The following is a 24784-nucleotide window of genomic DNA, read 5'->3' on the forward strand; positions in this document are numbered from 1 at the left end:
CTTCTTCTTCTTCTTCTTCTTCTTCTTCTTCTTCTTCTTCTTCTTCTCCTCCCCCTCCTCCTCCTCCTCCTTCCTTCTCCTCCTTCTCCTTCTCCTCCTCCTCCTCTTTCTTTCTCCTCCTCCTCCTCTTCCTCCTCCTCCTCCTCCTTCTCCTCCTCCTCCTTCCTTCTCCTCCTTCCTTCTCCTCCTTCTCCTCCTTCCTTCATCTCCTTCTCCTCCTCCTCTTCTTCCTCCTCCTCCTCCTCCTTCTTCTTCTTCCCCCCTGAGACAGGGTTTCTTTGTGTAGCCTTGACTGTCCTGGACTCACTTTCTAGAGCAGGCTGGCCTTGAGCTCACAGTGATCTGCCTTGCCTCCCCAAGTGCTGGGATTATAGACATGCTCCACTGCCTGGCTGCAGGGCTTATTCTTATTCTTCCTTTCTTATCTTTACCAGTGATCAATCTGACTCTCCTGCACAGTAACGGAACATTTCCTAGATGAACTAGAAGTGAGTATTAAGGGACACACAATTTTTTTTTTTTTTTACATTAGTACAAAAACAATTAAAGCCACAAAGAAGAATTACCAGCGTTCAACTTTCATTCACAGGACTTCTGTTTTGTTTTGTTTTTTTAATCAAATACTATACAGAATATAGGATTATGCGCCATTGAATCTGTCAGTTTAGGTGGGAGTTGATCTGAAAATGTTAGCATGGAAATGAAGGTTCTAAATATGAAAACTAGCACACAAGTGGTCAAGGCTGAAGCGTGCCTGTTTTCAGATCCAGTTTAAATGTGCTTGTTTTGGGAAAGCATGCACACATATTTGCTTCTCTAAAAATACACCGTGTATATTTACTTCCCACAGATGTGTGATGAATCACTGTACGCTGTGTTTGGGGTAGGTGAAAAAGATTTGAACATCCAATGGAATTGCAACTAAAATAAATATTGTATTTAAAAATAACATACACAAAGCAACCTGGGCTACCAACTGAGACCTTATCTAACTCATCCAATTTACCTAACACCAAACAGAAACCAAGAAACACAAAGGATAATAAAACAAGAAAAATATCACAGAGGTCAAATCTCTTGAGAGATTCATTTTAAAGTTAGCATTGCCTGGTTAATGACTAGGTTATTTAAGATCATCTGGCTTTTCATTTCTAGTTCTTTTTTTGATCTTTTTATTTCTAGTTCTTTTTCAAGATGGAAAATGTATACTAGTTTGGATGCACATCATCTTTTTCCCTATCTGTCAATTATCAAGTGGCTGGGGGGACTCATTCTTTTATCAGTAGAGAATGAGCTACATGGTCCTTGGAGACCAGGGATTTTGCCATGGACAGGCAGACTCTGAACAGTGATAGCAAGAATATAAATTATAGGATTTAGTTGCACAGAGAATCTGATCAGGTACCGAACTCAGAGCAGAAATCTCATTTTGATACTCCCAAAGAATGGACAGTTAACCTACAGCTCATCATTTTAACTCAAATGCAAAGCAGTGAGTTCTACTTTCATTGTTGGGCATTCTTAACTTTTAGAAATTCCTCAATTTTAGTTATCACATCTCCTTGTGATTTCATATGTTAATCCTATAATAGCTTGGGGCTAGAGAGATGGCTCAGCAGTTAAGAGTAAGTATTGTTCTTCCAATGGAGCGAAGTTCTGTTTGCAGCATTCATGTCAGACTGTTTTTATTACTATGGCTCTGCAGTATGACTTGCAACCAGAAACTGTGATAATTAACAGCAGTGTTATTTTTTAAATTTATTATTATCCTTATTATTATTATTACAATTTATTCACTTAGTATCCCAATTGTAGCCCTCTCTCTTGTTTCTTCCTGGTCCTACCAACCCTCCTTCTTCCTCCCCTATTTCTCTCCCCTAGTCTACTGATAGGAGAAGTCCTCCTCCCCTACTGTCTAACATTAGCTTATCAGGACTACCCATCAGGACTGCCTAGATCCTCTTCCTCTGTGGACTGGCTGGGTTGCCCTACTAGAGGGAAGTGATCAGGAGCAGGCAACTGAGTTCATGTCAGAGACTGTCTCTTCTCCCCTTACTAGGGAACCCACATGGAGACTAAGCTGTCTATGGGCTACATCTGAGCAGGGTGTATAGGTCCTCTCTATGCATGGTCTTTGGTTGATCTATCAGTCTCTGAAGTGTTCCTGGGCCCAGCATTTTTGGTTTTGTTGGTCTCATTGTAGGGCTCCTGTCCCCTCCCGGTTCTTCTATATCCCCCCCTTTTTTCATAAGACTCCCTGCTCTTTGTCCAAAGCTGTGAGTCTCTGCATCTGCTTCAATCCCCTTACAGCAGTATTCTTATTTTCAAAATTAATTTGTTTGAAGTCTTTTGTTCTTCATGTGATTTTCATTTATTTATTTATTTTTATTTCTGTGAAAAACCAAGTAGTCATTTTGATCTGGATTGTATTAATTTGGAAAATTCTGAGTTGGAATAGTCATTTTAAAAATATTAGTGCTGCAAATACACGAGTAAATGAGAAGTCTTTTCACCTTCTAGTGTCTTCTTCAATTTCTTTCTTCAGTGATTTAAAGTGTTTCTTTCTTACAGTGTTTTCATTGCAGAGGTTTTTTATTTCCTTGGCTACATTTTTCCCAAGGTTTGCAGTTTGCTCCTTTCCTTCCTTCCTTCCTTCCTTCCTTCCTTCCTTCCTTCCTTCCTTCCTTCCTTCCTTCCTTCCTTCCTACCTGCCTTCCTTCCTTTCTGTCTTTGCCACCATCTTTGGTACACAGGAAGGCTACTAATTTTTGTATGCGTAGAGCTTACAAAAGCTCACCCATGCCAGGCATAGTTTCTTTCTTTATGCCTCCAACTTGTGAATAAGATGGAAGATTTCAGCTGTGTTCCAGCACTATGCCTGCCTGCTGTTGTGCTCCTCACCATGATGGTCTTATCCTCTGAAACTGTAAGCAATCTTTCAACTCAATTCAATGATTTTTGAGGGTTTTGTGGGTGGGTTGCTATTTCCCTCCCTCCACTGAAAGTCCCTCCTAACTATAGGTTGTGGTCACTTCAGTCTCAGTATCTCCCACTGCTAGGAGTCTCAGCTAGGATTACCTTTATATCTTCCTAGGGCCTCCCTCATTATAGGTCTCCGGATTGTCCCACAGATGCCACAACACCAACTTCCATTCTCTCTTCCCACCCTCTCACCACCCATTTCCACTCTCCCCATGCCCACAAAACCCTCAACCAAAAATTTGTGTTGCCTACAAGATGTGTAGGGATAAAAGGTATCTTGGAAGAATGGCCAGCCAATGACTGTTCCAAATTGAGACCCTCTCTATGGGAAGATCCAACACCTAACACTGCTAGTGATACTCTGCTATGCTTGCAGAAAGGAACCTAGCATAACTGTCATCTGAGAGGCTTCATCCAGGAGATAATGAAAAGAGATTCAGAGACCCACAGCCAAACATTAGGCAGCACTCAGGGAGTCTTGCGGAAGAGTTAGGGGAAGGATTGTGGGAGCTGGAGGAGTCAATAACACAAGAATACCTACATAGCCAACTAACCTGGGCCCATGCAGGCTTAGAGGGACTGAATCACCAACCAAGGAACATGCATGGACTGGTCCTAGGCCCCCTACACATACGAAGATGATGGGCTGCTTGGCCCTCAAGTGGATCCCCTGAGAATTAGAGGGGGAACTGTCTCTGACCTGGACTCTTGTTGTCTCCCTCTGGATCCTATTTCCCTAACAGGGCTGCCTTGCCTTGCCTTGCCTCAGTTAAAAAGGAGGTACTTAGTCCTGATGCTACTTCACATACCAGGGTGGGTTGGTACTGGGGGAAGAAAGGGAGTATGACAGAAGTGGATGGGAGGGAAAAACTGGAAGGAGAGTAGGGAGTAAGGTTGTGTTTGGGATGTAAAATGAACAAATAAACAAACAAATGAAGAAAAAAATGAACTAATTTCATTGGCCATGATGTCTTTTCCTAGAAATAGAAATGTAACTAAAACAGTGTGTTAATTTTTTTAGCCTGCCACTTGCTAAAAGTGTTTATCTGCTTTTGAGTTTCCTTTAGGTTCTCTCAAATAGTGCTTGAAAACCTAGCTAGAGCAATACGATAAGAGAAGGAATTAAACGGGCAACAAGTAGGAATATTAGCCCTTTGTTAGATATAGGGTTGGTGAAGATCCTTTCCCAGTCTGTAGGCTGTCGTTTTATTCTGATGACAGTGTCTTTTGCTTTACAGAACCTTTTCATTTTCATGAGATCCTGTTTATTGATTGTTGCTCTTAGAGCCTGTGTTGTTGGTGTTCTGTTCAGAAAGTTGTCTCCTGTGTCAATGAGGTCAAGGCTCTTCCCTACTTTTTCTTCTAACAGAATTAGTGAGTCTATTTTTATGTTGAGGTCTTTGATTCACTTGGACTTAGTTTTGTGCAGGGTGATAAATATGAATCTATTTGCATTTTTCTACATGTAGACATCCAGTTAAACCAGCACCATTTGTTGAAGATGCTGCCTTTTTTCCATTGTATGGTTTTGCCTTCCTTGTCAAAAATCAAGTATCCGTAGGTGTGTGGGTTTATTTTGGGGTCTTCTATTCAATTCCATTGATCCACCATTCTGTTTCTATGCCAGTACCATGCAGTTTTCATTACTATTGCTCTATAGTACAGCTTGAGATAAGGGATGGAGATACCTCCAGAACATCTGTTGTTCTACAGGATTGTTTTGGCAATTCTGGGGTTTTTGTTTCTCCATATGAATTGGAGAATTGTTCTTGCAAGATCTGTAAAGAATTGTGCTGGTATTTTGATGGGCATTGCATTAAATCTGTAGATTGCTTTTGGCAAGATGGCCATTTTCACTATGTTAATCCTACCTATCCTTGAACTGGGAGATTTCTCCATCTTCTGAGATCTTCTTAGACTTCTTTCTTCAGAGATTTGAAGTTTTTTTCAAATTGGTCTTTCACTTGCTTGATTAGCGTCACACCAAGGTACTTTATGTTATTTGTGGCTATTGTTAAGGATGTTGTTTCTCTGATTTCTTTTGTTTTTTGTATACAAGAGGGATAGTGATTTTTTTTTGAGTTAATTTTTTTACAGTCCCTTTGCTGAAGGTGTTTATCATCTGAAGGAGTTCTCTGCTTGAATTTTTGGGGTCACTCATGTATACTATCATATCATCTGCGAATAGTGATACTTTGACTTCTTCTTTTCCTATTTGTATCACCTCGATCTCCTTCAGTTGTCTTATTGCTTTAGCTAAGACTTCAAGTCCTATGTTGAAAAGAAATAGAGGGAATGGGCAGACTTGCCTTGTCCCTGATTTCAGTGAGATTGATTTAACTTTCTCTCAGTTTAGTTTGAAGTTGGCTATAGGCTTTGCTGTATATTGTCTTTACTACATTTAGGTAAGTGCCTTGTATCCCTAATCTCTCCAAGACTTTAAACATGAATGGGTGTTGGATTTTGTCAAATGCTTTTTCGGCATCTAAGGAGACATTTTATCAAATAACTTCTTAAAAGTTTTTCTATTATTTTGCTACTCTTTATATGATGTGATTGTAAACCTCTTTGTTCCCTGTCAAGGGTTTCATAGCTATATGAATAAAAAGTAGCTAAACCCTCCGCTTGGTACCCTGAAACAGCCCACATATAAAATACTGGGCTTGGGCCTGAGTAAACTTCTACAAACTTATTTTGCAGGCACTCTTCCTTTACATCTCAGTTCTTTAGTAGCAGTACAGTACTTTAATATGTCTTCTCTTTTAAGTTGATAAATTTACAAATAACATCTCTCTTGGGGTTTGGGTTTACGTTAGCTTACGAAATGATTTATCAAGGATTTTCCATCTAAGGAGTTTTTCTTTGTCCTTCTGCATAGAACTTGTGTAGGACTTTTTCTATGTTCTTCACATGAAGAATTAAAATCTATAACTTCAGGGAATAAGGTTATCATTCTTTTATAATACTTTTCATGAGAGCATAAGAACCTGAGTTTGAAACTCAGCACTGACATTAAAGCCTGGCATGGAAGCACGTTGCGTGCAACTCCAGCACATTGGAAGAAGAGATAGGAAGATCTTTCAGGGTTGAATAGTCAGACAGCAGAATGGGTGAGCATCACTTGTTAGATATATGTCTCAAAAATTAGGATGGGAAACAACTGAGGAGGACACCTAATGTTTAACACACACACACACACACACACACACACACACACACACTTTCAATTTCCAGCAACATAAAAATAAAAAACAACAAATTACAAATATTTGCCAAGACCCCTTAAATTCCGAAATAGAACTATTTTTTCTTAGCATTTCCAATTGCTTGCCACTTTACCACATCTTAATCTAAATGACTTTCATTACCAAATTTTCACTTTCCTTAAAAATTCCTAATGAAATGATTAAACAAAGAGGAAAAGAACTGTGAAAATAAGCATTCATGTACTCAAAATGTGCTTATTAAACCACCGTATCTGCATTCATTGGAAACTACAATTATGTAGCAAAAATGTAATTCATATCACTATGATTATTTATAAAATATACTTTAGATTTTAGAATCATCTTTGCTACAAGTTATATAATATAGTACAATGCTTTGAGTGTCTGGTATTATGTGTTAAACTTGGGGATTACACTGTATTATTAGAGTTTAAGTGAAATGTTTTCCTTGATTAAATTAGAAATTAAAAAACCAAGAGGTATAATATATGGAAGGCTAAGCACTGCTCTGTGAAGTTTTTGTTTTAGTTATGTGCTCACATTTATTCTTTTTGTATGAATTCTGGTATTTCACAGACAATGAATGACATACATGGTTAAAATGTATGTCATTACATACTATGCATTATTCACTGTTGTGCATAATTAATTCATTGGGAATGTTAGATAAAACTTGTGAAAATGGGTTATGAAAACACGGAAAAGGAAAATGCAAGCAGTAACTCAATGGGCTCTAATGTGTGTTCAGCTTCTCTTGAGACATCCAGAGGGAAGATCTATTATCATCAGTGCCTGAAACCAGACTCTACTCAAAACACATTCTTCAGTGTGACCACGAGAGAGGGTTAACCAGGTTCAAAGTATTGCTCAGTACTCCTCAGTTGCTTCCCATCCTAATTTTTGAGACATATATCTAACAAGTGATGCTCACCCATTCTGCTGTCTGACTATTCAACCCTGAAAGATCTTCCTATCTCTTCTTCCAATGTGCTGGAGTTGCATGCAACGTGCTTCCATGCCAGGCTTTAATGTCAGTGCTGAGTTTCAAACTCAGGTTCTTATGCTTTCATGAAAAGTATTATAAAAGAATGATAACCTTATGTAACCCTGGTTTGAAATGTCATTCTACCCTATTCACTGTAAACACCATGGAGACAGAGACTACGTTTCTTTTGAAGATAAAATCAGATTATTTTAATTGGTATGGGAAACCTTAGGTGTCACTTTTGGATTCACTACTTTTCTTTCCATAAGTTATGAATATAAAGAGAGGACCCGATTAGAAGTTTGTGATTAACATGCATGCGTGTTAATGAACATGAAGAAAATCTCTATTTACTTGAAAGACCCGATCCTTTGTCATATCTTTGTCTTGAATGTGACATTCACAGCGACATCATGTCTAGAGCATAAGACAAAAACACAACTTGAAGAGCTAGAAGCTAATAATTGCTTACTATAAAACTGAACTGTAATTTGCCAGGGTCACAGAGTGACATTTTCATAAATTAATGTGATCAAAGACTGCTGGAGCTTTTCAGTGTCTCAGTTGAGCTCCAAGAAGAGCCACTAGAGGGCATATTGTTCATGCCAGGGCAAATCTGAAGACTGTCAGGGCATACAAGCACCTTCCGGGATAAAAAAATGAATAAAAGTCAGGCTTTCTAATATGCTAAAAGGAAGCATATTGGTGCTGAAGTGCTCAGTACACATCTCTGATCACTATCACTGCAACACTATTTTTTCTTATGTATTTAAATTTTCATATCAGTTTAGGGTTTCTACTGTAATTTTTATCAAGAAGAACAAAACCCTGTGAGTTTCAGTTTAGTGGGAATAGAATTGCATGGAAATAAGACAGAAAAATAAAAGAGAAGAATTGTTTTTTGCTTACTTGGAGAACATATAGTTTCTGACAAATCCATACTTAGATGAACCACAAAGTTGGACTGGAAATTCTAAGAAACTTATTTCTTTGCTTGTCATTCAGCATGAGGCCACACACAGAATATTCTGAAAACATAATAAGGATTTTGGTTATTGATACATATCTAAAATTTTGATTACATTAAAATTTATGGGGAATGGAAAACAATGACAGTTCTTATGGACCAGAAACACAACTGGGAAAGAATACAAACTTTTAATAAGGCTGTTATTTCTCTAACATGACATTACCCACCAAAATTCAGAACATCTCACTTAACTCACTTGATTTCTCTTTAAACTTATGCGAAAGTGTTTTTTAATGGGAATTGTCAATCCTTGATGACTGGAAAGCTTCCAGCTGAGCAGAGGGATCTACGTACATCAGTAGTTATAACCCATTTCCATGAGCTACAATGCAATATTGGTAACAAGACACTAGAACTGGACTTACAGACAGTATAGAATACACTGTGAACAAGGACCTGATCTTTCAGGCCAGGAAGAGGAAACACTGTCTGTGAATGGTTTCCAGCTCTACCATACCTGACCAGGCAGGCTTGGAAGACTTCAATGGCTTCCCCCAGTGTCCCCAGTAATGTTGGTAGCCATAAAAAAGCCTTCTGACATGAACTCAATGGCTGGCTCTTTGACCTTCCTCCCTCTCCCCCCACTCCCCAGGGAGGAGCAGCCTTGCTAGGCCACAGAGGACGACATTGCAGCCAGTCCTGAATATACCTGATGAGCTAGGGTCAGATGGAAGGGGAGGAGAACCTCCCCTATCAGTGGACTTGGAAAGGGACATGGGAGGAGATGAGGGAGGGAGGGTGGGGTTGGGAGGTAATGAGGGAGGGGGCTATGTCCGGGATACAAAGTAAATAACTTGTGATTAATATAAAAAAATAAAAATAAAAAAAGAAAGCCTTCTTCCCTTCACCTCCTTGGACAGAAGCAGCTTTCTGTGTACACAAAGCAGGAAAGAACAGATAGAAATGACATCTACCAAGCTGTCACATAATACTTTTAAAGATAAGCAAAGAAACAAACCAAGTAGCACATTCCCTGTTACACGAATATAAAACACATTTGCACTTCGCAACACTTCCCATTGAGTCTCTCATTCCTGTTAGCAGACAAAATGTCTGTCCTGGTGCTCTACAGACTTCAACTATTTTATTTTTCTCAATTTGAACAGTCTTTTCCCTTAAGTCATATTCAGATAGATTGCTCTGTTCTGACACCCTTTGTCTTATCCCTAGACAGACACCTTTTGCTTGTGAGGTGACTGAGAAACAAATTCTGTTTTTAAGTCAAAGCTGTTAAAGCAGACAGCGTTCCTTCTGGCTTCTCCCATGAAACCTCCAAATCTCAGAGCAACAATAGGCACCGCTGACAGACTTAATCTGTGACGTTTAAGAGGATTTTAAGAGAGATTTGGCTTTTGTTGTTTGTTTGTTGATATCAGGAGTAAGGAAATCATTTATCTTTAGTCTTTCAAAGGAAAGGTTGCAGAATTTCTTGCTTTGACAATAGGGTTCACGATTGGGATGTGTTTTTCTCATCTTTCTCCTTGGAAGAACACGGATGCTCTATTAAAGAACTTGTCAGTTATGGTATATCTCTCAGTAATAAGCAAAAAAGGCAAGCAAATGGTCAACTCTGTCATGTAATTGTAAAAACTAAATCCAATTACTTGGAGTAAACGAATATATTTCTATTATTATTACACATCACAAATTACAGGTAAGTCTAGGGAGATGGTTGTGTGTCAAATGTGCTCTGCACAAAAACTTTAAGCCCAGAGTTCCAGTCTTCAGAACAAGTGGGTGGCGTGGGTGCCTGCACACGATGCCCTGAGTTGAAAGGTGAAGACAGGCTATCCCTAGGGTAGGCTGGTTATCCAGACATACTGATTCCATGATCTCTAGGCTCACTGAGAGACCCTGCAGCAGTCAAGTAGGGAGTAATGGAAGAAGAAACCTGACATCAACTCTGAGCCTCCACACTCTTACTTACCTCCACACACATGTGCCCATATCCATTTAAACATACAAACACACATGCATCAATACCATTCAAAAATACTCATGCATAAAAATATACAGTTGTAAGGGGAAATAATTATTTTTTTGAATTTTATTTATTTTTTAATTAAATTTTTATTTTTTACATTAATTACATTTTATTTGCTTCATATCCCAGCTGTAGCCCCCTCTCTCATTTCCTCCCAATCTCACCCTCTCTCCCTCATCTCCTCCCATTCCCCTATCAAAGTCCATTGATAGGGGAGGTCCTTCTCCCCTTCCATCTGACCTTAGCTTATCAAGTCTCATCAGGACTGACTGCATTGTCTTCCTCTGTGGCCTGGCAAGGCTGCTCCTCCCTCGGGGTGGGGGGCTTAGGAGCAGGTCAAAGAGACAGCCATTGAGTTCATGTCAGAGACAGTCCCTGTTCCCCTTACCAGGATACCTACTTGGAGACTGAGCTGCCATGGGCTACATCTGAGCAGGGATTCTAGGTTATATCCATGAATGGACCTTGGTTGGAGTATCAGTCTCAGAAAAGACCCCTGTGCTCAGATATTTTGGTTCTGTTACTCTCCTTGTGGAGGTCCTGTCCTCTCCAGATCTTACTAATTCCCCCTTCTTTCATATGATTTTTAAATACATATATTATTTTTCAATGACTACATATTCTCCACCTATGACATTTAAAGCAAATTTTTCATGTGAGATAATTTATGAGATTATGAATCTAGGAAACACAATCAATGATTTTTATAAAATTTATTTGAAATTAATATGCGAAGAGCTATTTCTGTTGACTGTCACTAAGACAGTGGACAGCTACATTCAAGTACTATAACTTCCCAGTTTACAAACTGTGCTGCCTTGAAAGACCAGGACCAGGTTCAATTCTGCTTTGTGAATTGCTTACAAAAGACACTAAAATTAGTGGCCTCACTGTTTCTATAACCTGAATGATAAAGACTGAAGGGTAATAGAATATCTTAACCCCGCCACAGAAGTTATAGTATATCTAGCAAAATATACTTGAGAAAAATTGAAATATAATATTATATCATACCACCTCTAATTCCTTCTCAATTATGTGTGAATTCCATTTCTGATGTATGAGTTAGATAATATTTTTCCCTTTGATTGATCTCATTTGAGTAACATGCCTATTTGCTACATCTTATTCTTTTTTTTTTTTTTCCCCACACAATCTCATGTAAATACCATTTTCTTAGCGGGAATACTCACCATATGGCTTCCTTCTAACAGCCAAGTTGTGGATGACTTCAGGAACTTAACTTCAGCAACTCTATTTGTCAGTGTTGGAGTCCAGGAAGTAATACCCTAACGACTAGTCTTTAAAAATGTGGAGGGGCCTTAGAATACACGTCAGCATAGATGGTCCTCGGACCTTAACTGGTTTCTCCTTTCCATCCAGGGGGAGGCTTTTTGGGAAGTTCTTTTATTATTATTATTATTTTATTAATTACAGTTTATTCACTTTGTATCTCCCCTGTAGTTCCTCCCTACCTTCCCTCCCAATCCCACTCTCCTTCCCCCTTCTCCACCCAAGTCCACTGATAGGGGAGGTCCTCTTCTCCTTCCTTCTGATCCTAGTCTATCAGGTCTCATCAGGAGTTGCTTCATTGTCTTCCTCCGTGGCTTGGTAAGGCTACTCCCCCCTCAGGAGGAGGTGATCAAAGAACAGGCCAATCAGTTATTTTGGAACGTTCTTTATCAACTTGACTTAGATTTGCAAAAAGAGAAACACACTCATTCTTTTTAGTGAGAGCTCATTAACCAGAGAGACTAAACTGGCATAACAGAAAGATGGGGTCTGTCAATACACCTGGATACTTGTCACATTCCATTGTCTTTCCTTTCCTGCAGAGACTCATTTAGAGCACATTGTTCTGTGGGTTCAATGCACTCTGTCCTGTGCCATTACATGTTCACCAAGCCTGCCAAATTCTCTTAGAATTCACTTGCCCCTCCTTGCATTTAGCCTTTCTTTCCTCAATACCTGGTTTAGAAAATGAGGTGCATAGACTTTTTAGAATGACTTAGGACTCATGGATAACCACACTCATGTAATTCTCTCTCTTTTTTGTACATTAATTTAATGACTTTTCTATATAACCTGCCTTGGTGAGTTTATTCTAGTGAATTTTCAGAGGGCTAAAAAGAAATTTGTATTTTTCCTCATGCTATGTTCCTTGATGGTCAGGTATTTGTTTTGACTTGTTTTTAAAATGTTCTCTTGCCATTTTGTTATTATCTGCTTGTTTGTCGGTTTTCCCCTTAAATATTACCTCAGGTTTCATAGTGGAGAATCCAGTGACAGGGTATGATAAAGGGCATGTTTAAAATATAGAAAGTGTTTTTTGTGTGTGTGTGTGTGTGTGTGTGCTCATAGCTGCTGTTGTACTTGTAACTAGAAAATGACGTATTATTTCTCCAAACCCAAATTGCTTTAAAAAACTAGGTAAACTCCATGGTGAATACTTTAAAAAATAATAATTTTACTGCACACCGGGTTCTACAATAGTCAGACAGATTGCTGTCTGCATGACTTCAATCTTTCTCTGAATCTGGACATTATGATTAAGCTAAAGATGTACATTTACAAACATTAATGTCAACAGTGTTCGTGTTTTCATTTTGGAAAAATTTAACTGAATAGATTAGTTTATTAAGGCAACTTAAGATAATTGAGAATCTTTATATACCAAGGATTCACTCAGTTATTCAACAAATATTTCCCAAGCACTGACATTGTCCTAGATAATGTAAAGGTATAAAAGCATCAAATCTAGTCTCCATTTCATATGATTTAAAAACTAGTGGAGGAGATACATAAATCATAGAACAGACTAATGGGCACTGATCTGTGTTCCAATGGGATACACAAACCAGCATCAATGATAATACAAAAAATACTCTTGAAATTAGTTTTAACTTCCTGAAATAAATAGAATAAGTTGTTAGATAACAAGATATTTAAGTCATAAGAAGAATACTAATGAAGGGAGTATTTGGGAGCAGAAGAATTGGTAAGCAATGGCAGTCTCATATGGTGGGAGCAGAGTATGCTGCCTGGAGATGGAATGGAATGCTCACAGTCTCCAAGGGAGAAACAATACAACAAGCTATATGTTAGAGACACAGGAACACCAACCAATGTGTCAGTTTCACTACATTCTTGAGTGGTCCCATTAGTAGACCCTAAAAGCTGCCAATTCTAGGCTATCTGAATCAAGCAACCTTTGCATTCACCAACCAGGCCTGTACTAGGGACAAGTTTGAAAAGTACAGATCCATTCATAGCTCTTCACCCATCACACCCAACCTAGCTCTACTCAAGCACTTTGAAAATTAAGCAACACCTGTTATAATGTCATTATAAAACTAAAGCATTAGCTTTTTTAAGTTAAAGACTAAAAGCATTAACCTCTTCCCAGTGAAATGCCGCTAGGAATAGCAATGTATTTCGTGAGTATTGTTGCAATAACTCCTGTACTATTTATTCTATTTCAATTAACAATTTCAAAACACATTTATTCTCTATGCCCCTAATGAAAAACAAAACAAAACCTGAAACATTAAAACATGAGGCCTTTTGAAAAAAAAAAAAAGAATGTAAATACATTTGACTGCTTTGGAACAGTAAAGCTATCTACAGTTACTCTAATTAGCTCATGCCCAAGTGCAGTATTTTTTACTGTTATCATCTAATTAACAATTGATTAATCTCTGTTCAACAATAATTAGTCCAACTTAGACTTAAACAGATGGTAACAATAAAAATATCAAAGTGCAAATTGATGCCCTATATTAATTTTACTTATATGTTTTAGCTCAAAAACATATCAGAATTTGTACTCTTCTCATTAACACCCACAACTCAATCAGCAATATACTTAGGGTTATCTAACTCACTATAAGCAAAAATAAAATGACTGGATTATGCCAGAAATAAAAAAAAAACAAAAAACATCATTAGCTCATTTCCTATCACATGTAATTCCCATATTATAGTGACTACCACATTATAAATACTCTTTATTCAACCTCGCTATTCCAGAAGCCAGCCAGTTAGAGTATAAAGCAGGATATAACACAAAGGGATAGGTATTAAGACACAGGCTAAAGTCAGACAGGACTTGTAATCCAGGATACAAAACGAAAGGTGTTTGGACTTTCTCAGTTACATAATAGAAAAACCTTGGACAGCTTTATGTGGGTAAGCAGCATGTACACATTTATGTTTGCAAAGCTCTGCTCTGTGAATCATGGGTATAAAAAGATAAATATTGGGAACAGCAAAACAGTTCATGCATAAACCAGGTGACATGTGATACTGGTTTGAATTAATCTGACGTAAAGAAAAATGCTGAGAAAAATCAAGTATACTTAACAGGAAGAAATGTATTGTTTAAGGTAGTTATTATGTGAAGTGAAAGAATGGCAAGGAATTTAGAGCAATCAAAGTTGGTCGCCTTAGTCAACAGTTACATACATGGTAGGACTGCTTGTTGAAACAGAGAAGTCTGGAGAGCTAGCTTGCATTTCAAAAGTTTAATATGAAATGCCAAGTCGTTTTATTTGCATTTGCCTGATGGCTAAGGATGTTGAAAATTTCTTTAAGTGTTTCTCATCCATTTTAGTTTCCTCTATCAAGAAATCTCTGTTTAGCCCTGTATCCAATTTTTAAAATGAATTATTTGGGTTTTTGATATCTAGTTTTTTTGAGTTTTTTACATATTTTGGGTGATAAGCATTAATCTATTTGCATTCTTCTACATACAGACATCACATGTCAGAATAGCAAAGATCAATAATACAAGTGACAGCTCATGCTGGTGAGGATGTGGAGCAAGGGGAACACACCTCCATTGCTGGTGGAAGTACAAACTTGTATAGCCACTATGAAAATCAGGATGGCAGTTCCTCAGAAAGTTGGGAATCGATCTACCTCACGACCCAGCTATACCACTCCTGGGTATCTACCCAAAAAACACTCTATCCTATCACAAGAAGACTTGCTAAACTGTGTTAATTGTGGCTTTACTCATAATAGCCCCAAACTGCAAACAATCTAGATGTCCCTCAACAAACGAATGGATAAAGAAAATGTGGTATAGTTACATAAAGGAATATTTCTCAGCTATTAAAAAATGACATCATGGAATTTCCAGGCAAATGGATAGAGGTAGGAAAAAAAAATCACCCTGAGTGAGGTAACCTAGACCTAGAAAGATAAATATGATATGTAAATATGGTATGTGTTCACTTATAAATGGATATTTAACATTAAGTAAATGATAACTAAGCTACAAGCTGTAGATGAAGAGAGTGGAATGTGATGAAAATTGTCTAGAACCTCTTGGCATCTGTGGGAGAAAGGCCTGCTGCCTGGGTAAATCTAAATGTTAAATGTTCCTGGGAGATGACTCTGCTGCACACTGACAAGGCTGCACTGAGAGTAACTCCCAGTTTTGGAGTCTGACTAGCCTGCAACGTATATAACTACCTTTACTATTCTCCAAAGGACAATATCCCCAGAAGTTAAGGTCATTTCATGGAAAAAGGCTAAACAGAGTTTAACACCAAAGCCAGAGTATATGAGGACAACAGAATATCCTGAGCTGGGAAACAGTGTGGGTTGACACATCACAAGTATGCAGAGGGCAGGTTTGCATGTAACTCCTGGCACCTGAGATCCAATGCTGAAAATCTGGAGTACCACCTGTTATTTTCTTATCTTTGAGCTTGGCTTTTGGTTTACCACTGTTACTGCCTGTCAAAGAGCTAAAAATAGTAACCAAAACTTAAAGCCAAGTACAGACTGGAAGAAAGCAAAGATCAGTTTTCTCCATACTTGCTCTTCATAGGCTGCTTACTCTTACTCAAGGAATGGAACATGACAGGAATGAGAATAATTTATAGTTTTCAGTTATATTGCATTAGCTCCTTAATATCCAAAAACGAGAGGTTTTTATTAATATCCAGAACTACAAACTTACACTTCCACTTGAATGGAAGAGCTCTGATAGTAAAACAGAGGACCAAAAGAACATCTAAAGTATTTATTTTCACACTCTTTCTGAGTTAATCTCATGATTATATTAGGTGTAACTGTGAGGGTTTTCCAACATTCCAATTACTTCCAATTCCGGAGTCATGTGCAACTCTGGAACTCAGATGGAGGCAGAATCACTAACATGAGTGACATATTGTTCTAGTTTATTTTCTGCTGCTATGATAAAACATCAAAGCAGATTTGTGAAAGAAAGGTTTATTCAGTTTAAGTTTCCAAGTCACAGTTCATCAGTAAAGGAAGTCAGGGCAGGAACTCAGGCAGGACAGGAACATAAGGTAGAAACTATGAAGGAATGTTGCTTGATGCCCTGCTCTTTGACTATTCCAGATAGTTTTTGTATGTAGCCCAACACCGCCTGGAACCACCCACAGTGGGCTGGGATCTCCACCATCAATTACAATGTCTGTATACATACCCAGAGATCAACCTAAATCAAGCCAGTCCCTTGAGGTTAGCTCTTCCTAGGTATATCCCTTCCTTTTCTATTGCTCTGATAGGACACAGGCTACCTGTAGAAAAGAAGTTTATTTGAGCTTATGGTTTTAGATGACTAAGAGTCCTTCACAATAGGGAAACATGGCATCCAGTGGCAGGCACAACAGCAGGATCTGGAAACTAAGAGCTCTTATATTCAAATGCAGGCATGAAGCAGAGAAAAAACTAGAACATGAGAGAAGCTTTAATCTCTCTAGTCCCTTCCTCCACAACCTACATCCTTTAGCAAGGCCATACCCCATTAGCTTTTCCAAAAGAAGTGCCACTAACTAGGGATCAAATACTCAACTGCTGAGTTTATGGGGGACAGTTCTCATTTAAACTCCCGTATCTTCTATGTGACTCTATGTTGTGTTAAATTACCATCAAATACTAGCGCAGACGTGTACATTTAAGAATAGAATGGACATTCATGTATCTGCTTACAAGAAAACTGTTAGCTGATAATGGACTTGTACATATAGTAAAATTCTGGAAATCTCTTGTAACTATTCATACTATCAATTTCAACATGGCTACTGAAGCTGAAGCCAATAATTTGAGTGGGGAGTGCAGAACATGACTAGTCCCATTTCTGTCCACAAGACCTTTCTGTGCCAACAGGAGTTCACTGTACCCCACGCATGAGTGTATACAAACACACACACACACACACACACACACACACACACACACACCTCTGAGAGCTACATGTAACTGAGGCACATTGGAATTATGACTACTATAAGCTAGGGACTAATTTAAAAACTGCATTATAAAATGCACATATGGTTAATGGATAAAACAGTTTTAGATTCCTTAAGGAATAACGTGAATCTAAAAATGTAGTATGAAACAGTGATGTAAAACTAACAAAGACATTGCTCACTTTAAAAAGTATATGTAGGACAATGGTTTAGTCAATTATCTTGCATGGATAACTTATGCTCTCGGCTCCATTATTTTATGCTAGACTGTGTCACATCTACCTGCTTTTATTAGTTTTGTTAGTGGTTTATATCAACCTTAAAGAAAGGTATTTCCTTTTGTATAGAAAGTACGCTAATTAAGACAGATAAGTCACACTGCTTTTGTTTTTGTCATAGTTTTCCCTGTAGCCAGAATTAAATGATCCTGTCGAAGGACAAAACTGGTGTTTGATGGCTTTTAATATTTTTTGCCCGTATCAAAAGACTAAATAAATGCAATCAATATTTACAATTCCTAACTCTCCAGTAATTATTCCAATAAAGAGGTCTTCACACTCCTGAGCATCGATACTTGCTCTTCATAGACCTAATAAATCTGCTCCCAGAAAATGAACCAAGCTCAGCTAGGGCTTCAGGGAGAATATTAGCAAACATGAAGCTCAGAATGTGATTAACCAAACTCCTCAGTACTCGGGGCTTACGGAATATGGATTTTAAAACCCAAACACTTAATGAGAACCATCAAGAAATAAGAATCATATTACCAGTGGGACAGCATCTTATATTTAGGGTAGGCCCTTTGTGAAGTAACTCAAATGAGGGTTTTAAACAGCATTGACTATTCACAAGAAATCATTCTACAACTGTCTACTTCATATAATAAAGTTAAACCATGAAATAATAATATGCAGGAGTTATTGAAAACCTCTTATTAGCTTCCTCTGTTTAAGGTATACATGTCTTCACACAAACCCCCAAAAGTAGATCCTATCTTTATTCGTAAGTGACAAGCGAGTAAACCATGGTTTTAGGAGACTGCCCTAGGCAATAGAACTAGCAAGGGTGTGGTATTTATCAATACTGAATGTGTCCCAGTCCAGACACATTTAAAATTCATTACAGTTTTAAAGTACATGTAAAATACTCTTATATAAAACATTAGTATATATTAATATTAGTTTTTAACAGAGTTTATTACTAAGAATCACTGCCAGCCAGGACCTACTTCAATTTGAATACGGCCAACAAACTACATAATTCTCTGAGTAAACTTCAATTAGCAAAATGTATTAACATATTAGAATGACATATAGTTACCAGTTTTACCTAGTAACTGATTTTTCTTGAGATAGGATCTTGGTCTTCCTTCCTTAGCTCCTGAATTTTTGAAGGTAGTGTCGAACATTGGAAAGTGGAAACAAGAGGTTTAGGAATAAAAGAACAGCCTTAGCTCCTCAAAGGGAATTAAAGGCCAGCCTAGGCTACCTAAATCTTTGTCTCTTACAAATACCCTAACCCTGAGGTCAAAAAGTAAAATAAAAGTTATATAGAATAACACAGAATAAATGAATTAATGCTTTTAGTCTTTCAGTCATTTAAGAACTAGTTTTCTCTCTCTCTCTGCCTCTTTTACCTTCAATCCCATCTCTACCTCCACACTATGAAGTAGTTCCTTAAATCCAGGAGTTCACCTGTTGTTGAAGGCTCTTTTAAATGAGAAATATTTATGATATAAGACAAAATAAAGAATTAAAGTATCAGGTTAAAAGCTATTGATTAGAAGCATTATTTTACCAACATTTCTTTTTTTTTCATTGAGGTAAAATTGGTAAATAACACTTGTATATATTTATGGTTTATAACAATGATGTCTTGATATATATATATATATATCATTATTTGAATATATATTGATTATATATATTGTGTTAGAATAATATTAATTATTACTTGTGTTATTGTTATTAAAAATTGAATGTGTTGAACTTAGGAATAGCAAATTTTAGTAGACCTTAATCACTCACTTATTGTGCCACTTATAAATTGACTGAAAAAAAAAAGAAAAATAAATAAATAAATAAATAAATTGACTGAAGTTCAATATTCAATATTAAATCTGAATAAATATTTGTTAACAATTGTGAAAAAAAGAAAAAGAAAAGGAAAAAGAAAATCCCAACCATTAGATTTTACCAATACAACTCCGGAGCCAGATGCTAGGGTGAAAGCTTGCTAGCTCAGAGAGGCAGAGGAAGCACCCAGCTTATCTTCCTACTCTGCTCTCACCTTGACGGAAAAAAACTAAAAATTCAAAAGTCAAAGCCCAAAGCATGCTAGCTCCACTGGGGACTCATGAGGAAAAGGCCTGCTACCTCACTCAACAGCCCAGGAGGAAAAAGCCAAAAGCTAAAAGCCAAAGAGCTCTTTCTTCTTCTCCACGCTGCCATAAAAATACTTCTCTCAAAGTACCTCCTTTCTACTTAATTTCTGTCAGCCGGTTTCTTACTCCACCTCTTGGCCTAGGGTTAAATTTATTAAATCCTATGTACAGAAAGCTCTGGATTAAAGGTGTGTGCTAGGGCTGAGCCACACCATAATCACCTGTTTACAATAAATAAAAGTTCTTGGAGTAAAGGGGTGTGTTAGGACTGAACCACACCAAACCAAGGACAGGTTCTTACACTTCACAATCTCAGGATTCACATGGAGTCAAATATTCTTGAACATATTATAACACTGTATATGATACTGTGTTAGAATTCTCTAGTGGAACACAAGTATTAGACTGAAGTATAAAAATGGATTTATTAGATTGGCTTATGCCACAGGAGCTGGGTATTCCAACAGTGGTCATCAGTGCTGTCTTAGTTAGAGCTTCTACTGCTGTGATAAAAGACCATGATCAAAAACAACTTGGGAGGAAAAGGTTTATTTCAGCTTTCAGTTATATTGCAAAATCCATCACTTAGGAAAGTCACATCAGGGACTCAAAAAGGAGGGTCCTAGAGGCAGAAGCCAGGAGAATGTTACTTATTAGCACGCTCCTATGGTGTGCTTGATGATAGCACCTAGGACCACCAGCTCAGGGTTGAGGGGCATTGACCACAGTGAATTGGGTCTATCCACATCAATCGTCAATCAAGAAAATGCACTACAGGACTGCCCACAGGTGGGGTCTTTCCTCAACTGAGGTTCTTTCTTCCCAAATGACTCTGGCTTCTGTCAAGATGACATAAAATTAACTAGCTCAAGCATGCTGGAGAAGCAGAGAGCATGAGAACTGTTCAGTCCATGAAACTGGGAGGCTCAGTAACCCCAAAACAACACTGGAGGTCTGAAGGATTACTGATGAGTTGATGGCCTTCAGTCTGTGTTGGAAAGCTGAAGAAGCAAGGGCCTGGTAAAGAAACACAGCCACAGAAATAGCAGCACCCACAGAAACAGAAACAGCAATAGCAGCAGCAGCACCACCACCAACAACAAAACAAAAGGATAAATACACTCACCAGCAAGAAGCAAGGGCAGACAAGTAAGAAGGGTCTCTCTTTTTTTGGACCTCTTTATATCTGGTCCTTCACCGACAATGTGTCACACATTCTGGACAGTTCCATCTCCACTTAACTCCTTCCTGGAACAGCTCCCATATATCTGTACAAAGACATGCCTCTAGGTTGATTATAGATCCTGTTGTGTTGACATGCAAAATTATCCATTACTGAGGCCAAATATAGGACTATAACCATTATATCTGTTCTCTAAAGCTGCAGAATCTACCTTGAACTGACTTAGATTAACATTCTTTACAATCCCTATGACCAAGATAAAAACAGAAAAATTATCAGCTCAGGCTGATTATTTACTAATAAATGTACTTAAACTGAAAGACAAGTCTAAGATCAAGGTAAAAACTTGCTGATTCAGTCCCCAGGTGAAGGTTATCCTTCAAACTGCAGAGATGGCTACCTTTTCCCCATGTCTCAGGGGGAAGAATCAGAGTTTGAAACAAGGCCTCTGATAACTCTTCTCAAAGGGCACTATTGTAATCATGCTTGGATCATTACATTATAAATATAGTCAATAGTACATTCAAATGTTGCATTGAGAAAAACTAAGCAAATAGTCAAGCACTGGCCAAATAAAAACTTCATTCCAATATGCTGACATACAGGATTTTCTTAATACGGGATATATAAAAGTATTTTTTTCTGGATTTTTATTTGTTATAATTTATTCACTTTGTATCCCAGCTGTAGCCCCTCCCTCATCCCCTTCCAATCCAGCCCTTCCTCCCTGTTCTCCTCCCATTGCCCTCCACCAGCCCACTGATAGGGATGGTCCTCCTCCCCTTCCATCTGACCCTATCCTATCAGGTCTCATCAGGACTGGCTGCATTGTCTTCTTCTGTGGCCTGGTAAAGCTGTTTCCTCCTAAAGGGGAGGTGATCAAAGAACCAGCCACTGAGTTCATGTCAGTGACAGCCCCTGTTCACCTTACTAGGAAACCCACTTGAAGATTGATTTGCCATGGGCTACATCTGTGCAGGAGTTCTAGGTTATCTCCATGCATGGTCCTTGGTTGGAGTCTTAGTATCAGAAAAGATCCCTGTGCCCAGATTTTTGGTTCCATTGCTCTCCTTGTGGAACTCCTGTCCCCTCCATGTCTTTCATCCTGAGTGAGGTAATCCAGAAACAGAAAGACACACATGCTACATACTCACTTATAAGTGGATATTACACATACAATACAGGATGAACATACTAAAGAAGCTAAACAAGAAGGAGGACCCTGAATAAGATGTTCAATCATCATTCAGAAAAGCAAATGGGATAGGCATTGGAAGAGGGAGAAAACAGGGTACAGGACAGGAGCCACCACAGAGGGCCTCAGCAGGTTATCAAAGCAGATGGTGAGACTTAGGCCAAACTTTGGGCAGAGTGCAGGGAATCTTACAAAAGTATTTTGAAGCATTATAGTCTAAAAAGCACAATCAGATAATTTCTTCATCAATTAATTTGTTTACCAGCTTAGAAGACTGCAATTAAAAAAAAAAATTGGGGGGGGGGGTTTGGGGGAGAGGTGTTTCCAAGACATGTTTTTTTCTGGGCTCTCTTTGTAGACCAACCAGGCTGCCCTCCAACTCATAGCAGTCTGCCTGCCTCTGTCTCTCTGAGTCCTGGGATTAGAGGCATGTGTCATCAGGCCTGGCTAAGAGACTGCTCTTAAATACAAAAGCTAGGTTGTTGAATAACAATAGGCATGGGGCATAAGGGAAAGGTAACCAAGTAAGACCTTATGATGTTAAAGATTGTGTTTTTCAGGTGAGTAACAAGGGCAACTACTCTAAGTGACTTACTACCTGGGTTTTAATTCCACACCTCATTTAGGAGTCTTGTAGAAGTGATCTTTGATAATATTTAAACAAAAAGTTGAAGTAGTTCACCCGAATTCACCACAGCTTTTCACTTGAAATACAACGGTTCCATTTATTAGAGAAGGTTACTGTAGGTGAATCCTCCCTTTTTGCGCTCTTCCCCTGTAGGCAGGCCAGCCATCCCAGCACTATTGCCTTTTCTTATGTCTTTTTTATTAAACAGTTAAAGAGCCTAAGGCCTGTGCTGTCAGGAAAAGAATGACCTGTGTTCTTAGAGGCTTTCAACCAGGAAACAGACAGTGATGCTGCTCTTTGGAAACATTTGCTCATGAAACAAAGCTGTCTTACTTCTTTTCCTAACAGCTCTCATAGCTTATATATTTTCTTCTTTTACCCCTATTGCAACACCACATTTTTAACATAATTATTTGCTGTATTAGACTGGCAATATAAACTGCGATTGTCTCATCAGTTGTATCTGCTTGATAGGATATTTAACATTACTAAAGTACCGAGAAGTTGGGTGGGGTCTAAAGCAGAAAGCATAGAGGCCCGACCTCCTATCAACCAGGGCCAATGTTCTTTAGCAAAACATAATAGACAGTGAAATATTTAAGCTACTGTACAAGAAAAAGAGCACAACTTGAATCTTGAAAGTAGCAAAATATTATACTTTTATAAATGGGATAAAAGGAGCAAAGCTAATAAAGATAGTTGGTACCTAATTTATAATATGTAGGCAGTGATTTGTGCTACATTTTTATTATACTTTACTGTGAAGTATGCACTTATTCCAGACTCTTATGTCCAAACCCAAGACGGAATCATCTTTTCTATCACATTAGAATTCCCTGTTGCACTCTAAGGATATGCTAAGGAACAACATATTTTGGGCTCAGTAGTCTACAGGAGTCAGGTTCTATCTGCAAAGTATACTGCCTGCTTCTAATGCAAATCCAGTATGATACTTTTGTTAAACCTACTAAATTCCCGAGACATATTTGTTATTTCCTGAAATGACTGTTTGGAGCTTAAGTAAATTTGTGTTATTTTAGCATTTAAGTTGGAAAAATTAAAGGATAATAATTGCATAACTATTTGTTTTCCTAGCCACTTATTTGAACTCTAGTTCTCCTACACACTACCTGTCATTTCCTTGCACCGGCGGTTTGGGGGGATCTCATGGAACCTAAAAATCAAGCAGATCCTTGTTTGAAACACAGATTCTAGCTACCACAGAGATTCTGACTTCAGTATCTAATTCTTATTTTTCAACAATTCAGGGCCTTGGTAGGTCGAGATCCTTAGGAAAAGAAGTAAGGTGCTTCACCTAACGGCAGGTATCCAGTTGTTTCCAGACTGTTTGGAGCCTTCTGCATAAATACCTTGAATAAATAAGCCTTCTCATATATTCTAGTCGAATATATGAGTCATAAAGTTCGTACAGGCTGTTCAGAAAGGGATTTTCTTCCAGTATTTGGCGTGCTACCTGTTGGAGCACCTAAAGGCAGGTGCTCAGCCCAATAATGCTTTGTGTTTCTTAAGCACGGGCGTGGCTAAGCAGGTAGGTTTCAAGTACTGTAATTATCGAATCAACGTGCTCCGCAGCAGTCTCAGAAACTCATTTCATTACTTCAGGGGCTGCCTCCTAAGTCGCAAAGTCAGCCCCGGCGGAGAGCGGGACGAGGCGGGCGTGTTCCCGCAGCGGCCTGGCCCGCTGGGAAGCGGTGGCAGCAGCAGCCCGCGGAGGACAAGGCTCTGCCGGCGCGGACAGGGGCCGAGCGGAGCAGCGCTCCCCGGGGGCGTCGTGTGTGAGCCGCCCGGCGACCACAGGCCCGGGGGGGCCGCTCGGCCGAGGACACGCCTCGGCTCGAGCCGCCTCCCGGCCTCCCCTGGCCTTCCGCCAGGGCCGCCCGCCGCCCTTCCTCCTCTGCCCGCGCCCGAGCGCCCGGCCGGGCCCCGAGCCCGCCCGC

The 24784-nt window shown here is 38.7% G+C and overlaps 1 protein-coding gene across 1 annotated transcript in view; it reads left to right on the plus strand.

The window, feature by feature from the left end:
* Tusc1 (tumor suppressor candidate 1) overlaps positions 1-24784 on the plus strand; it is a 26716-nt gene that overhangs the window by 369 nt on the left and 1563 nt on the right. Inside the window, exon 2 of the mRNA XM_055618957.1 lies at positions 24465-24782. Within this exon, the coding sequence (XP_055474932.1) occupies positions 24465-24782 (318 nt within the window). The remainder of the gene's footprint in view (positions 1-24464; positions 24783-24784) is intronic.

The sequence above is a fragment of the Psammomys obesus genome, unplaced genomic scaffold (assembly GCF_907164565.1).
Source record: "Psammomys obesus unplaced genomic scaffold, mPsaObe1.curated_primary_1811, whole genome shotgun sequence".
Classification (NCBI taxonomy): Eukaryota; Metazoa; Chordata; class Mammalia; order Rodentia; family Muridae; genus Psammomys; species Psammomys obesus.